Below are 19,043 nucleotides of genomic sequence, written 5' to 3'. Positions count from 1 at the left end.
TCCTATTACCACCACTGTGAACAGTTCTGACTCTGTAAGTCTCTCTAGAACAGAGCGTTTCACACCAAACCACTCTGAACGACTCTGTTTACATATTAACCATTAATTAAGCAGAACGTTTGAAAAATCATAATTATAGAGAAAGTTTGAAAACTTGGTGGAATTCCTCTTTGACTGATGTTAAGGCACGTATAGACATGATTAGTTGTACATCTGAGTTAGTTTCACTTTCACAGACATGGTTTAGTTTGCGGTTGTAGTGAGTTATTGTTTTTTTAGCTTGCTGTGGTCAGGGTTTAGCCGTTAGCATACTGGTTGTGTCTTTGTTGAGCTGCTTCATGTTGCAGTGTCGTAAAATACTAATTGTATCATTACACTGTGCTGTATGTGTTGCTGCCTCTGTGATTAGAAGTGCAGAAAGTTTTAACATGAATTTCAGAATTTCTCAGTATTTGGTGGTGTGTTCCTATTTTGCTTTACTCCACAAGTTTGTGCAAAAGCCTCTGATGAATAAATCACACCTATTTAAGACACAGGACTAAAAAACTAAATATATATTTAGGGCAGCATAAGTAGTGTTTGTGTATTAGCTGTTTAGCTAATTCAGATTTTTTTAGCCTGCATTTTGGCAGAATGGGTGGGTTTTTTGCTTATATATACATATATATATATATATATATATATACACATATACACACATATATATATATATATATATCTTTAGCCAAAACACTCCAAATTTCATATGTTGTTGCATAATATGATTGTAATATCTAATCACTGGAAAATGATTGTTTGAATTACTGTGATCTCAAATAATTGCAATTAAGTTATGTAATAATATGTAATAACTATGTAATAATTGTGACAGGCCTATCAGGTGTTTTTTTTAACATTGTATCGTATCTTGACACCTGTATTGTGATACATATCGTTCTGTGAAGTGCGGATAATGACCAGCTCTGCCCGCCACCCGATCAGACACAAAGTGAAAAGGTTTGCACTCACTGGAGTTGGTCCCGCTGCCCGTGCCCACTGTGTTAATGGTGGAGGGCACAGAGGACGACGGGTAGAGCAGCAGGTGTCCGTTCTCGCAGCCCTGCTGCGTCTGCCAGCCCAGGCCGGAGTCGCGCGAGCCCTGCCAGCCGTTGAGGCGGTCGTCGGAGCCGTAGCGCTGGTGCTGAGGATAGAGGTGCTGGCTCTGGCCGCCGTGGTGGGACGAGGATGACACGCGCTCCAGCGAGTCTCCGGCCCCCCGCGTAGCCGCGCGCTCCTCCAGGTGGTTCAGCCACAGCGCCAGCTCGGCCCGGTCCTCCAGCGACGTGGCCGGGTGGATGAGGGCGTACGACAGCAGCTGCCTGCTCTCCTCCAGGTGCCGGCCAAACTCGATGGTGTGGGTCAGGATTTTGGGCAGCAGCCGCATGTACTCGCCCTTCGCCTCCGCATTGCCCGGCTTGAGGAGGGGCAGGTGGGTCAGAACCAGAGAGATCAGACGCTCCTTCGGCTCAGCCTGCCACTGACTGATCACCACTGAGAGAGAGAGAGAGAGAGAGAGAGAGAGAGAGAGAGAGAGAGAGAGAGAGTCAAAGACTGGAACTACTGTTTTAAAAAAAATAAAATATACAAAAAGAACTGAAAAGGCAGACACTGAAAAACAGTATTCTGAATTATTGAATTTCTATGATGCATTATCCAGTAACAACTATGAATTATTCAGTCTCTATTATTAATTATTTAGTAATTACTTTAAATTATCCAGTATCTACTATAATCTATTTAGTATCTATTTTGAACTATTCAGCTACTAATTCATCTACTATGAATTATTCAGTGATTACTATAAATTATTCAGCATCTACTATGAATTATTCAGTAATTACTATAAATTATTCAGTGATTACTATAAATTATTCAGCATCTACTGTGAATTATTCAGCAATTATTATAAATTATTCAGTGATTACTTTAAATTATTCAGCATCTACTATGAATTATTCAGTAATTACTATAAATTATTCAGTAATTACTATAAATTATTCAGTAATTACTATAAATTATTCAGCATCTACTATGAATTATTCAGCAATTACTATAAATTATTCAGTAATTACTATAAATTATTCAGCATCTACTATGAATTATTCAGTAATTACTATAAATTATTCAGCATCTACTATAAATTATTCAGTAATTACTAAAAATTATTCAGTATCTACTATGAATTATTCAGTAATTACTATAAATTATTCAGTATCTACTATGTACCTTTTGGAAACTACTATGAAACAAATGTTCTGTAGTTATGAAATTGGAGGCCCTTTAAGATCAAAGTCAAAAAAGGCTACACAGCTGACTTCTCGCTCAGAAACCATTACAGTGTATCCATCAACAAAGGCAGCGCGGAGCTTATTTCATACAGTGATTGGAACACAGTAGCTCACAGGAAAGCTCCAGCTCCACATGCTGATCCATTTTACTGACCAATATGGACATCAGTGCTCACCAATGCAGATTTTAATCAGTTTAAAGGGTCAGAGACATTAAGAAAAGCTTTATTGTCCCTCAAACTTTTGACAGGCTGTCTATTCATACAAAAATAAAATCAAATTTATGAAAACCACGGCACATTTTGAGGGCGAGTAGGTGAGGCTGGCTTTAGCGCAGGTTTGAAACCTGCTGGCTGTTGTTTACAGACTGAACACATTTCCTGAACCTGTCAAAACCCACAACTCACCATCACTTGCCACAATAACAGGAACACGGACCAATAAAGCATCCACAGCCAAATATGGCTGGCTCCAGCAGTGAACAGGGAAGGGGTCATGCCTTCATTTCTCCTAACCAGCTGCCACAAGTCTATGTCTATGGCATTACGCAGCGGCCGAGCAGACGCTATACATATCTGCAGCAGCGTAACCTATTGTGGCATGTCTCAGAAACGCTCAGCCCGTCCAGCTTCAGCAGGGCTATACATACTCAGGGTCAGGGACATTGCTTTGTCCACCTCCACAAATAGGCCTGTTTAGAGAACAGCACAAACATCCGAACGAATGCGTCCAGATTAGGCCCGGGAAATACCGTTAAAAATCTTTTGTATGCAAAAATTTGGGAGTTTCTAAGTGAAAATAGGTTACCACATCCTCTATAGACGGCATTTTGTGCTAATTTTCGTGCAGATTAAGACAACGGAAAAAATAAAATACCAAAAATGCCATAAACTTTGGCACAGGCCACATTTTATGTTTTTTCCCCCATTGTGTTCATTAAATAAACAGTAGCTGTGCATTATAATGTGTAGAAATCTGTTCTCTGACTAAAAAGTAGCATGTAAAAATCTGAGAAAATGAAATGTGGTGTGTAATTGTGAATAATACTACTACTGCTACTAACAACAATAACAATAATAATGACTATAATAAGGTAATATTAGCAATAATTATCAGTAATGACCATGAAATTGGTCATTTTTTGTTTTGTCTTTGCTTTTTGTACGCACTTGCATTCTGCGCTGCAGTCTGTGATCTGAAATGCCAGTCCTTGTTTCACTTCACTTACCCACAAACTAGTGGCTGGTGTGCTGCTACACAAGAAGAACACCATCAGAAACAAGCCAATGTTTAGTTGTCATGAGGTCTTTTCACAGCAGGCCGATTGTCAACGCACCGCAACATTCACATCAAGTCCAATGTGCTTCTTTTGTTAAATAAACACTACGCGCACAAGAGAAACCGTTTCACCAAGGTTGAAATGGTGAAACGTTATTTTTCTTTATCCTGTGTAGCAGAACACACTCCATACCCACTGTTTCACTACACAAATAAAAAGTGAACAAGAGTAAACGTAAGAAAAAACACAATCAGTAATGAGCAGCAGACGCCTTTAAGTTGCCAAAAATAAATGAATAAAGAAAAGTTGAACAGCATGGGCAGTTCCACTGACGCGCACTAGTGCCTGAAACTCTACTGCAGGCCCCCTGTGCGCTTGTGCTATGAGCACTAAAAGAAGTGAACAAACCATGTGCAGTCATGATCTCTGATCACGACAATCGCAATCGGCCAAAATCGGATTGGTAGATCTTTGCTCAAAACAAAAAATCAGCAATTGGACAAGCTGTTTATGTTTATTTTGTCTGATCTGTGTTGCAGGTTTATGAGGTAAATAAGATGAGGCAGGCAAGCGCTCTCGCACTATAAGTGAATGCTGCTGCTACACCTGAACAGCCAGTTACCTTTTAGTTTCAAGGTAATATTTTATTTGATTCATTCCTTTTAAATAGGCAACTCACATAAAACTGAAAAACTCAAAATGCCAGTTCGGCCCATTAAACGGCAAGTAATGTTGTTTATATTGCAAATTTGGCCAATAAAAAGTACTGGAAATTAGTTAATGTGCTCATTTAGTCCACACAGCCTGAGATTTGAGTTTACAAAAAAAGGCTAATAAAAATCTACTCCCAAAAAAATCAGCCATTGGCCAATTTCACTGTAAAGAAATCAGAATTGGCCAGAAAACCTCTTTTTTTTAAAACCTTTTTAAAACACCCTCTCAAAAAAGCAGCCTCAGTCAGTGTGGTGTGTCCTCTAGACTAATATAAAGCACAGCTTTTGTTTACTGTTTCTTTGCTGCTAAGAAACCAGGCTAAGCTCCACTGTGCCACTCTAAAGTCTCTAATATTGGATTTTTACAATATTGAATGGTCTAATAAACCGAAAGTGGAAACATTAACATAATAAAATCAACATATTTACATTTTCAGACACTTCTTATTTTTACTGTATTGAGGAATCAAGGCACCAGCATATAGTATCAAATACAATTATGAATTTCGTGACTTGTTTGAAATTCGAGATTTTACAGTTCACTGAATAATTTCTTAAAGAATCTTCTTCAGTCCTGTTGGAGAAGGTTTAAGTGGCTCCTAATGAAGCTGCTTCAGACAACATCAACAGTGTGTAAAGCTGCAGCAAGGCAAAGCATTGATACTGAAGAATCTAAAATGGAAAGTTAAACAAATTTTAATTTGGTTTTTGGTCACTGTATAATTCTACATTCGCTGTTTCAGTATAATTCTAAAACGTGGAAAATAGTAAACAGTTTTAATTAGTGGATGTGTCCAAACTTTTGACTGCAGCTCCTCTGGACTCTGCAGTTGCTTGTACAGCACTGTGCAAAAGTCTTCCTATCTACATTTATTAATTCTCCAGTCATTATTTTTATTACATTTAAAATTTTTCATTTTTTATTGCCAAAAAAAACTACATTTAACAGAAAATTACACAGAAGCCTCATCCACTAAATATAATATCAGATGTTACAGTGTTTAGTGTGTCTCTACTTTTATTCCAGCTTCAATTCTTTTCAGGAGACTCACTTTCAGTTCCTCAAAGAATCTGCAGACACACCTCCAAAGTTCAGTCTTAGAAGCTGGTTGATCATTTTCTGAAGTAATCAAACACATTCAGTGATGTTGAGGTCTGGACTCTGGGGTGGTCAGTCCATTGTCCTGCTTCTTTGTTTGATGTGTTTGTCTCCTTTTCTCAGTGAGGCTTCTTGACAGCTACACATCCTTTCAGACCCACAGCCTTTGACTTTCTACTTCCTTGTGCAACTGGATTATGTGATGCCTAATCTCCTCAGAAATACCTCCTGAAAAAACAACTTGTACTTAATGGCTGTTTTGATGGTAAATTAAATAAATTAAAGGTGGTCTCCGACTTAAGCACAGTACTGTATGTGCACATGAGTATATGTAGTGTTTAAAGTGTTTAGAGACAGACAGGATGTTGTTAAGGGCTGATTCCTGTGTCTTGTTTAGGAGTGTTTAGAGAGGCTCCACGTTTAGAACACACACACCCCAATGTCACCCAGAGCAGGGTGGGCTCAGACGGAGGGACGACTGTTCAGCCGTGATTAAATGTTCCTCCGGGACACCTTTTTCTGGCACTTCCATTTTTACAGGCCGGCCGCGGGGCTCCACTGAGGCTGCAGGGAGGCAACAGGAGCCCCATTCACTCTAACAAGGGTGCAAATCTGACCTCAGAGCGATTCGCTGTTACGATTCTTCAACAAGTGACTCAACACATCACAAAATCTCAAACGTCTAACAATTCAAGCTGCCTTTGATACAATAAGGTGCCTAAAAAGTGTTTTATATGTTAATGTTTTCATTTTTTAGTTATTAAAGCATCCAGCAACATAAATGTACAACATTCGAGATGTAGACTGGCACAAAAGAGTTTCTTTGCAGCACATAAACACTAAACCAAGCCAATGCCCTGGTCACAAGATAGCATGTTATCCATAAGCTAATACCGAGCTAACACCCTATCCACAAGCTAACACACAAGCTGTTAATGTTAGCCTCAAGCTAACAGCCACAAAATAACATGCAAGCTGCACACGTTAGCCCAGAGCTAACACCCTATCCACAAGCTAACACACAAGCTGTTAATGTTAACCTTGAGCTAACAGCCACAAAATAACATGCAAGTTGCACACATGTTAGCCCTGAGCTAACACACTAGACACAAGCTGACACACCAGCCACAAGTTAAATGTTAACTCCAAACACACTAGCCTCGAGATAACATGCTAGCCATGAGCTAATACTTCAGCCCCGAGTTAATATGCACTAAACACAACCTAACATGCTAGCTACAAGAACCCTGAGCAAACCCATTAGCCACAGGATGCCCAGCAAAAGCTTGGTATTGCTTTTGTCCATTTAACTGTATAGATTCTCAGTGTATTTTTAAAAAAATAATTAAAAATTGTACCAAAATAATCAAACTGAAGTGACTGTGTTATCAGTGTGTCGTAGCTAGCGTGTTAGCTAGGGGCTTAACATATTAGCTTGTAGCTAATGTATTAGTTTTGGGGCTACATTTTAGCTTTTGGCTAGTGTGTTAGCTCAAAGCTTACATGCACTGGTCACAAACTGGTCACAAGATAGCATGTTATCCATAAGGTAATACGTTAGCCCTGAGCTAACACCCTATCTACAAGCGAATACATTTGATACAACTTAATAACCTTAATAACTTAATGACCAGGGCATGTAAGCTTTGAGCTAACACACTAGCCAAAAGCTAAAATGTAGCTCCAAACTAATGCATTAGCCATAAGCTAATATATTAAGCCCCTAGCTAACACGCTAGCTACGACACACTGATAAATTACAATACAATAAAATATGACACAATACAATACATTACAGCACAAAACGATCCAATTTAATCCAATATGAAGTAACACAACATGCACAGAGGAAAACCTTACATATGTATATTCACATTTGTAAGAATATCCTTACAAATTTGACCACAATCACTTCAGTTTGATTATTTAGGTACAGTTTTTAATTATTTTTTTTAAAAATACACTGAACATCTATACGGTTAAATGGACAAAAACAATACCAAGCTCCTTATTTTTTAATTACATCTGGACAAAGAATGACCACATACTTTATTAAACACTAAAAATGAATGTCTGATCTTAACATTCCAAAACTGATGTAGTGGAATCACCACCTTTAGATCAATGCGTCAGGATGCACTGCTGCATGTCTGCGCCCTCCCTCTAGCAGTGATGTGATGCTTTATTTGTGAAAGGTGAGCTTCAATGCACCGCAGTTTATTTCTGACATCGCATGACAGGCAGCTGCGTGCTGGAAACATTCAATCAGGACCAGTTAAGCACAATCGGAGGCCGAGCTGCTGCTTTTGGCCCACAGTCGCCCCTCATAGCTCCTCTCTTAACTTAGCAGTGTGGGTTACTGCTTTAAAGGGACAGTTCAGAAAATAAAAAATCTAATTTACACAGCTCCATCCCTCCCCACCACTCCCTCACCCCAAAAGTAGTTGACCAGTCATGTTGGATGTCCAAAACTCACTTCTTTACTTTTACACTGGAGCTACGAAGCTAATGTGGCCTACAAGCAATGGAGGTTTATACCCCACCAATTAGCCCCCAACTGTGTCGGGATCTCTAATAGACTGGATCATGTGGTTTTGTATAACAGACTTCAAGTGGTTCAGAACAGAAGGAGTTTAACCGATCAAACTGCAGACTTACTATCCAGTTATTAATCTTAATAATTAAGTAACTTCTACAAATTATTCAGTATTTACTATATTCAGTCACTAATATGGCTTATTGAATATCAGCTATAAAGTATTCAGTATCTACTATGCATTATTCAGTACATATTATGAATTATGCATCTACGATGAACTATTCAGTTTCTAATATGAATTATTCAGTATCTACTATAAATTACTTAGTATCTACTATAAATTATTCAGTATCTACTAGGAATTAAGTATTTACTATGATGTATTCAGTATCTACTATGAACTATTCAGTATCTACTATGAATTATTCAGTATCTTCTATGAATTATTCTACTATAAATCTATTATCTACTATAAATTATTCAGTATCTACTAAGAATTATTAAGTATTTACTATGATGTTTTCAGTATCTACTATGAATTATTCAGTATCTATTATGAATTATTTAGTATCTACTATGACTTATTCAGCATTTACTATGATGTATTCAGTATCTACTAAGAAATATTCAGTAACTACTATAAACTATTCTGCAACAACTACAAATTATTCTGTATGTACCACAAATTATTCAGCATATGCTATAAATTATTTAGTATCTACTATGTACTTACACTTATTTTATCTCCAGTCATTATTTGTGGTTAATTTAGAGTCAAGCTATTAATTTTTTATTGTCAGAAAACATACATTTAACAGAAAATCGATTTCAGTTTTTTTTTTCCAGAATTACTTAGTGTCTAATATGAAGCTAATGTTTAAGTTCTGTGTAGAGTTATAGACCCTCATACAGACCACTGGAGTCAGTTTGTCAGACAGGGATTAGGTCAAGTCCTGGGCTACATTTTCCTTTCTACGGAGAACCTCTATTCGGAATGCTGTGCAGTCCAGGAACAGGCTTAATTCCTATTATAAATTAGTAGGCATTAAAGGAAACCGTCATTTAGAGTTTAAGGAGTTAAACAGAGGCAGACAAGATGTGCTTTCATGCTGTCACTCCACTGGAAGACAAAAACAGCTCATGAAGAAGTCAGTAAACGTGTTGTTATGAAGAATCCCCCAGAACACGTCATCCTGCGGCTGGAACACTAATGAGGCCTTCATATCCCACCACACTGCGCTGCTAAAATTAGAGCCCTGAGTTTGGCTTGGCCGGTCTCACAGTTCCTCTCAGACTCAATCCCTCCGTCGCTCTTGCACTCTTCTTTCCTCGCTCCAGCCCTCCGCTGCTCGGGCGAAGAAGGGAGCGGGGCGCTAATACAATAGAGCCTGCTCATCTCTGAGCATCTGACTTCCGATATAACCATCCCCCCGTTCACTTCCTCTACAGCCAGCTCAGCCAGACACATCATCCTTTCACCATCTACTCATCTTTTATAACCATTTTCTCACCATTTCACAAAGCCAGAATATGTGAAGTATGTTTTATTTTTCACACTATTTGAAAACGCCGCTTGTCCTTCACTTTGCATGAACATTTCATAATGAATGGACCAGTTCAAGCAGCCTATATTCCAGTGAACTGTTAAAATTTCATTAATGTAAGTCAAAGTTAAGAGTGATTTTTATTTCTCAGTCCACTTCAGAGCACAATTTCTAATTATTATATATATATATATATATATATATATATATATATATATATATATATATATATATATATATATGTATATATATATATATACACACACACACCCCGATCAGGCATAACATTATGATCACCTCCTTGTTTCTACACTCATTGTCCATTTTATCAGCTCCACTTACTATATAGGTGCACTTTGTAGTTCTACAGTTACAGACTGTAGTCCATCTGTTTCTCTGATACTTTGTTAGCCCCCTTTTACCCTGTTCTTCAGTGGTCAGGACCCCCATGGACCCTCACAGAGCAGGTACTATTTGGGTGGTGGATCATTCTCAGCACTGCAGTAACACTGACGTGGTGGTGGTGTGTTAGTGTTGTGCTGGTCTGAGTGGATCAGACAGCAGTGCTGCTGGAGTTTTTAAACACCTCAGTGTCACTGCTGGACTGAGAATAGTCCACCACCCAAAAATATCCAGCCAACAGCGTCCTGTGGGCAGCGTCCTGTGACCACTGGTGAAGGACTAGAGGATGACCAACACAAACTGTGCAGCAGCAGATGAGCTATCGTCTCTGACTTTACATCTACAAGGTGGACCGACAAGGTAGGAGTGTCTAATAGAGTGGACAGTGAGTGGACAGTGTTTAAAAACTCCAGCAGCACTGCTGTGTCTGATCCACTCGTACCAGCACAACACACACTAACACACCACCACATTATAAATGCAAATAAGTCAATTAGTCTCCAATTATTGACGTTTGTCTTAAATCTGTCTCTTTGCTGTTCCGTTAGCTGCTAGCTAGGCAAGACTGTTGTACCTTCAGGGTTAAAGGGTGACTGAGCTGCTGCTCAGTTTATCAGCCTCCTTTCAACTTGACCATCAGTGGAAGATGACCACCACAGGACCTCCACTGACCACATATTATTCTGCGCCACACACGCTGCCATGTCAGCATCACTGCTGTGCTGAGAATGACCACAACACAAAGGATATCTGGTCAGCGGTGGTCCTTTGGTGGTCTTTCCATTGCTATATGGTGTAGAGGGCGATAAACTGTGCAGTAACAGAGAAGCTACAGTCTGAGACTGAACCTACACAGTGTGCCTATACGGAGGTGTTTCTGATAAAATGGCCAATGAGCATAAGACTTTCACATGTCTCTCCCTCTCTCTCTCTCTCTCTCTCTCTCTCCCTTCTATCCCCCCTCTCACTGTCCTCCACATTCCTCCCTTCTCTCTCTCCTCTTTCCTCTCTCTGTCTTTCTCCCTCGCTCTCTTGTTGTCCTCTTTCCTCTTTCTTCCACTTATACATCTCTTGTCCTCTTTTCTCTCTCTCGTTGCTCTCTCTTCCACTTTCATTCATCTTTTCCTTTTTCCTCTCTCTCTATCCCCTTTTATCCTGTCTTTTCCTTTTTCTATTCACTATATTTTTCTCTTTCCTTCTCTCTGTATGTTTTCCTCTTTCCTCTCACTGGCATTTCCTCATTTCCTTTACTTCATCTTCCACTTCTGTCTATTTTTTCCTATTTTTTCTCTTTAATTCTTTCCACTGACTCTCTCTTTTCCTTTCTTTACTCTCCCCAGTATCATTTTTCTTCTCTCTCTCTGACCCCTCAGTGTTCGTCGGAGGGGGGGATGGAAAGAGTGATCAGACTTTTTCTGTTTTCTCTCCAAGCACTAGAGTAAACCCCTCCTCTTCACCCCCCCAAACTCACTCACTCAGACACTTCCCCACTGCTCTCTCATCCTCTCTCTCTCTCCCTTTCTCTCTCTCTCTCTCTTTTTATTCCTTCTATTCCTCTCTCTCTCATAGACACAACATAAATATAGAACAGAAGGGCAGAGCGCATTGAGCGGTCATCAGCATGAGTCATGGAGAGAGAGAGAGAGAGAGAGAAAGAAGAGAGAGAAGAGAGAGAAAGAGGCTAAAAGAGGAGAAAGAGGAGAATGAAATTGTGAGAGAGAAAGGGAAACAGATAAAGTGCATGAGAGAGAGAGAGGGAGAGAGAAGATAAACAGTTACATAGTGAGAGAGAGGAGAGAGAGGAGAGAGAAACCATGAGAGAGAGAGAGAGAGAGAGAGGGAGGAAGAGAAATAGTGAGAGGAGAGAGAAAGAGAGAGAGAGAGAGAGAGAGAGAGAGAGAGAGAGAGAGAGAGAGATAGTAGAAAGAGAGAGAGAGAGAGAGATAGTAGAGAGAGAGAGAGAGAGAGAGAGAGAGAGAGAGAGAGAGAGAGAGAGAGAGTTGTTTGGAATCTGTGAATCACAGTGAGAGTCAGTGTGGGTGAGGAAAGCCCTCCTTTAGTGCCTCATCAGTTATTTTAAAGAGCCGAACAGGAACAGAACCTTCTGGTGAATTCTAAGCAGCATTAGTGAGTCAGGTGGTCTCTTTTTTATACAGTTAAAGATTCCTCAAACATCACCCTAAAGTAAGGTTTAGAGATGTTACAGTAATTTTTTATGGTACAATATCCTAATCAAAAACATCGGTTTCACTGTGTCGCTGTTTGAGCATTTAAAAACTCAAGAGAAGGTGGAGTAAATCAGCGTCAGTGTGAATCTGAAGTCAGTACTTCAGCTGCTGCGAACGATTATGTATGAATCAGCAGGGAAGCAGTGACGTTAGAACTCTAGGCTGATGCCGATACCTGGTGTTGTTCATGTACGTGTCAATCATTGAATGCGTTTACATGCACCTTATATCCCGATCATAATCGGATTTCTGCAGTTATCAACAGAATACTCCGATTTCTTAGATTGGAGTACAGTCTAGAAATCTGATTAAGAAATCCAATAAAGAGGCTGGATTTTAGCTCAGTAATCAGATTTCTTGGTGCATGTGAACTCTTACTCTGATTTCTTTCACATTTCTCAATCTGTGCATGTGTGAAAACAGACGGCGGTACCGGAAATAAACAAAACCAAACAGATTCTTGATGAAATGAAGGATTTAAATATCCTTCATCTTCTAGACGATGTATGTTCATGTTTTCAGGGAAAGCGGAGCGATGCTTTTAAAAAAAGCCGCAGCATGAAGTTTGAGTTTCACATTACATCTTCTTCTGTGAGTTTACTGGCTTGTTGTGAAACAGAAATCTGATTACTGTCTGACTCATGTAGACCCGGAGTTTCCCCATTATCTGATTACTCAAGTGCACGTAAATCGGATTACTGACAAAATCTGATTTTCTGCGGGTATCTGATTATTAAGTGCATGTAAACGCACTCATTATTAGCATTACAGAGAAATGTGCCGTTTATCTCTGTATGGTTACAAATGCAGTATAATAAGTAAACACAGATTTTAGTGCCGTAACCCAGCATCGCTTTAATGTTCTGCTTAACTGAAGTAGAATAAATTTGGGATGCATAATCAGAAACTGACAATTTATTGTTTTTATTTTGGCAGATCTGTGTTGCAGTTTTACGGTGTGAACAGTGTGAGCAGGTTAGTGAACTCGTGCTGCTGTTGCACCAGAACCAAAATGCTGTAGCATAATTATGCATTATACATACATTTTAATTATTCAGGATCAGTGCATCCCTACAATGAAATATCAGTCAAACCTAAAGACCAGACACCTTCTATAACTTAAAGGGGAATTCCACTGATTTTTCAAAATTTCTGCATAATTCAGTGGTTGAGATGTAAACAGAGTCATTCAGAGTGGTTTAGTGTGAAAGGGCTAATTCTATGGACTCTTTACAGTGATGCTGATTGGAACCAAGGGTCACTATGATTACAACACAAATATAGCCATTTTATTTAACAACAACAACACAACAACAACAACAACAATAATAATTTAGTTTTTATTTATATAGCACTTTTCATGCCGGTGGCAGCTCAAAGTGCTTTACAGATCACCAGGAGCTGCAGTAAACATTCAAATAGATGTTTTACACCTTCAAATGTGCATTTTTCTTTGTATATGACAAATATTTGAATGTCAAATCTTATATATTTCGACAATCCCTAGTTGTCAACACATCATTCCACCCCCAGAAAGGAATACCACTGCTATTGCAGCACTGCTGTCACCATGACTACAGTTACATGGCTGCATGCCACCATTCGTCGCGCACCGTAACTGTTCTGCTATGAAGCTGTAGGAAAGTTTGTTTTTTTTCCCAATGCCAACATGTAAGCGCAGCACAGCAGCCCAGTACAGCTTCAGTCTTTCCCTCCTTTTCTGCCTCTGCCAGCATGAATACAGACTCCTCGACTCTGGTCCTGAGGCCCTGACCATCACTGAATCAGCATCTTCAGCCTGACAGGCTGATCTGCTTGAGCCTAGCAAGCTGCTTAGAAGTTCCAGCACACTCCTGGCCTTGGGAAAGACCTCAGGCTGAAAAGCAGGGATGAGTAGACCACAGAAAGGGTTGATGTCAGCTATCTCCTCTCTCTCTCTCTCTCTCTCTTCTCTCTCTCTCACATACACTCATAAAACTCATCCAAATGGAAGGGTGTGCCTGAAAAGCCCATTAGGAGGCTGTTAGGCAGACTGTATGCAGGCGTTTCCTCCTTTTCATTACATCCATTTCAAGACTTAAGATTCTTAACGAGACACTGAATCTTAAAGTAATAGAAACTGAGATACAGCCCATCTCTGGACACAGGAATCAACAGTGCTGAGTTAACAGAGTACAGAGGGATTATCACACTGACACAGCTGGAAATTAAGCTAATAGTTCAGAGAAAAAAAAAGCAAATGATGCAGACAATGAATGGAAGTCAATAGCCAATACATAGCATAGCAACAGACAGCAATAATTAGGTGACTAACCACTGACCATAAAATTGACCTTGCATGACTAATAAAGTACCTCACTGCCAAGTGTAAAATCTAGGAGTGATCCATCAAAATATTGTAAAACAGATGAATGTCACTGTAGAATACTTGAGTTTGTACAGTAATAAGTTATGAAATTAGACTATGATATGTACAGCTGTACACATTTCCATATGTGCACTTATAATGATAATAAATGAGATCCAGATTATACAATGAAGTATTCAGACCATTACAAGACATTAACAAGGATTTATAAATGAGGTGTCTGCCCCAAACCCTAACCCTTAAATGTACACTTGGGAATATTAGCACAGCAGTGCTGCTGGAGTTTTTAAACACCTCAGTGTCACTGCTGGACTGAGAATAGTCCACCAACCAAAAACATCCAGCCAACAGCGTCCTGTGGGCAGCGTCCTGTGACCACTGATGAAGGACTAGAGGATGACCAACACAAACTGTGCAGCAGCAGATGAGCTATCGTCTCTGACTTTACATCTACAAGGTGGACTGACAAGGTAGGAGTGTCTAATAGAGTGGACAGTGAGTGGACACAGTGTTTAAAAACTCCAGCAGCACTGCTGTGTCTGATCCACTCGTACCAGCGCAACACACACCAACACACCACCATCACATCAGTGTTACTGCAGTGCTGAGAATGATCCACCACCCAAATAGTACCTGCTCTGTGAGGGTCCATGGGGGTCCTGACCACTGAAGAACAGGGTAAAAGGGGGCTAACAAAGTATCAGAGAAACAGATGGACTACAGTCTGTAACTGTAGAACTACAAAGTGCACCTATATAGTAAGTGGAGCTGATAAAATGGACAATGAGTGTAGAAACAAGGAGGTGGTCATAATGTTGCGTATGCTTGTTTTTTTTGTTTATTTGATATGCCTTGATTGAACTTTGATAAGAGCAGGAAGTGAAGCTGCATCCCTGTCCCTCATGGCCACATGGTGAGCAGTTAGATCCCATTGTTTTAACGTAAATGTGTCCCAAATTTTGTGTGTGAACAGCTGTTCAAAGCTGTGTTTGCTGGTCATGTACTGGCTGTGTTTTTGAGCTCAAAATGAGCTAAAATTGTCACCAAAACAGTCAAGACTGAAACATTTAGTAAAGTTTCGGTTGTGTTATGATTGTTTTGGTAGTGATAAAATGGAACATGCAATCATTTGTTTTAATAAAATAAACATGTCATTCAAGGGTCAATCACAGCAAAAGGATATTAGTCCAAGTCCAAGGTCAGTTAAAAGTCTAAAATGTGTTCCAGCTCTGACTTTGAACCAGTTCAGCAGAATCATCCACACATGAAGTAAACAATGTATGAGTAAACTTTTCACAGTGGCCACAAAATGCAATTTCAGTCTGTTTTGGAGATCATTCAGTTCAGCCCACAACTGTAATATTTAAATATTAAAATAATTACATTACTGTGTATTAAATTAAAATGTATTAAATTGAAATTAATTTTTAAATAAATTAAAATTTAATTAACTGGTTTTATTTTATTATTATATGTTAAAATATTTGAAAAGTTGATTTCCATTCCCCTTGTAGAATGGCCACTAGGAGGCAGGCAGAAAACGGTTACACTGAGAGGCTGACAATTATAATACTTGTAATATTTATAATACTTAATACAAAAATAAAACATAACATTTTGCCTGTGCAAAAATTTTGAGGCACTTTTTATTTTATTTTATGTTTTGTTCTTCTTTTTTAGTATTTTGAACGCGGCAAATAAAATACTCAAAATTGTGCACTAAAATATGCCATACTTAAATGTGCTCTCTGTAGAGGATGTGTTCACTTATCTCATTGAGGAAATCAACAAAACATGGAATTTAACGAGGAGTGTGCAGATTTGCATGCGAAAACTAAAATGATGACAAAACGACAGGAACGCTAAGAAACGTAGAGCTGAGCGATATGGAAAAAATTTAACATCAGGATACATAGACATTTTCATGATACATGATGTCACTATATTTATTTTTTCTGACACATGATAAGTTAGAACAGACAAGTAGAGCCATGTTAAAAAAAATAACAGTGAGTGAGTTTACATGCACTCAATAATTTCTGCAGTTATCTGATTATTCAAAACACTATACTCCGATCTAGAAATCTGATTAAGAAATCCGATAAAGAGGTTGGATTTTAGCTCAGTAATCAGATTTCTCTGTGCATGTAAACTCTTACTCTGATTTCTTTCGGATTTCTCAGTCTGAGCGTGTGTGAAAACAGACGGTGGTACCAGAAATAAGCGAGCAGCGTCACCGCAAAACACTTTTGGAGCGACACTGAAACCAAAAACATGCTTGACGAAATGAAGCATTTAAATATTCTTCATCTTCTAGATGATGTATGTTCATATTTTCAGGGAAAGTGGCGCGATGCTTTTAAAAAAGCTGCGGCATGAAGTTTGAGTTTTATGTTATGCCTCTTCTGTGAGTTTATTGGCTGGTTGCAAAGCAGAAATCTGATTACTGTCTGACTCATGTAGACCCAGAGTTTCCCCATTATCTGATTACTCAAGTGCATGTAAACGCATTGATCGGATTACTGACGAAATTTGATTTTCTGCAGATTATTAAGTGCATGTAAACGTGTTGATCTGATTACTGACAAAATCAGACTTTCTGCAGATTATTAAGTGCATGTAAACGTGTTGATCTGATTACTGACAAAATCAGACTTTCTGCAGATTATTAAGTGCATGTAAACGCAATCAATGATTTGTATTCACATTTCACATCCTGAGCTGCTCTGAGTCCGATTAACCAGGCCTAATTATTCTCTATTTGTAATCAAACATGCAGTTGTTTTTTTATGTACTGATGATATGATCAGAAAAGCATATTGATACATACTGTGATGTAATTTATCATGATAGTGATAAATATTGCCACACTGCTCAGCCTCATTATGATTGGCTACTGAAAGTTCTATGTCATACTGACCACTCTTTACTATCTCAAATTAAAAGAAACATAAAAGCCATGACCAAAGCCAGAGCCATGGCTCAGTGTACCTCACTGGTACAAAGCTGCCAAAAGCTGTTGCCACCCACCACATCCTGCTCTATAATTTGATATATAATATAATTTCCTCTCACTTTCACACATGGACTGAATAGCTGTCTGTCTTATCACACAGTTCATATTGCTTTCAGTATGGCTTCCGTCTGGAAAGTGGTCTTAAGCAGCTCTATTTTTAGCCTATCTAGTGACCCCAACTGCCCATTGTGCCCTCATGCATGCAGTTCAAATACATTCCTCAACCTGTCTGATAAACTCACAGTTAGGAACTGTTTTTCATTGTAAACCAAATAAAATTGAACTCTTTTTTTTACCCAGCAGCCTTGATTGACAGCGCTGCACATCTGTCCTTAACTGTTAATCGATTAATCATTTACATCTCTACTGGCTACTGCCTTCCATTTGCTGTTAGCCATGCTAGCATGTTTGGTCAGGCTATTTCTTTATCAAACACACAAAGGCAATGTCTCTCGCTCTCTCTCTCTCTCTCTCAAACACGCACACATTCACATGGGAGGAGAGCTGTTTGTCAGACACATGATTCCCTTGTTCTAAATATAGACTCTCCACATCACAGTCCAACACCACTGGGTTAGAGATAACGCCCTATTTTTACAACATCATCACTGAACACATCAACCAAAACCACAGAAGCATGAGCACACAGGATTTTAGACCTTTTCAGGATGTGAGGTTACATGTATGTGCCGTATGTCCTACATATATGTACTTTTATATGTATTTATATGTAATAACAGTAATAATAGGTCCAAAATATTATATACAGTGCTGGGCAAAAGTCAGAGATCATTTTAAATTTGAGTAATTTAATTTCCAATCAAAACAGCCATTAAGTACTAGCTATTCATTTTTCAGGAGATGTTTCTAAAGCAATGAGATATGAGATAATCCACCTGCATAAGGAGAAAGTCAAAGGAAAATAAAAGGGATTCGAAACAAGAGTTTCCAAAACTGGAGCTCAAACACTGATTAAAAGCTACAGAGAAAATGTGGCTCCTAACAACCACCTGCAAGAGCTGGCCGACACCAAAACTGCCCCCCATCAGATAAACAGCACTTAAAGCTTTCATCTCTGAGAGAGAGGAGAAAATCAAGCTGCTTCAGATCTGAAAACATCCACAGGTGTTTCTGTCCATCCTTCCACTGTGAGAAGACGACTCAGCGCTGTGGGTCTGAAAGGATGTGTAGCTGTCAAGAAGAACCTCACTGAGAAAAGGAGACGGACACACCAAACAAAGAAGCTGAACAATGGACTGACCACCCCAGAGTCCAGACCTCAACACCACTGAATGTGTTTGACTACTTCAGAAAATGATCAACCAGCTTCTAAGACTGAACTTTGGAGGTGTGTCTGCAGATTCTTTGAGGAACTGAAAGTGAGGCTGCTGAAAAGAACAGAAGCTGGAATAAAGGTAAAGAGTGACTCACTGACTCACACAGCTGAGATTATATTTAGCTGTTGAGTGTCATTTTCTGTTAAATGCATGTTTCCTGCTTTTTTGCCAGACACTGAAAAATAAATAAC

General features: G+C 39.0%; 1 protein-coding gene across 1 annotated transcript in view; it reads right to left on the bottom strand.

Moving 5' to 3' along the window:
* samd4a (sterile alpha motif domain containing 4A) overlaps positions 1-19,043 on the bottom strand; it is a 110,669-nt gene that overhangs the window by 45,764 nt on the left and 45,862 nt on the right. The window contains 1 exon segment of the mRNA XM_036593990.1: positions 1,009-1,530. Coding sequence (XP_036449883.1) covers positions 1,009-1,530 — 522 coding nt within the window.

The sequence above is a fragment of the Colossoma macropomum genome, unplaced genomic scaffold (genome assembly GCF_904425465.1).
Source record: "Colossoma macropomum unplaced genomic scaffold, Colossoma_macropomum, whole genome shotgun sequence".
Classification (NCBI taxonomy): domain Eukaryota; kingdom Metazoa; phylum Chordata; class Actinopteri; order Characiformes; family Serrasalmidae; genus Colossoma; species Colossoma macropomum.
This window is presented reverse-complemented; position numbering and strand designations above follow the sequence as displayed.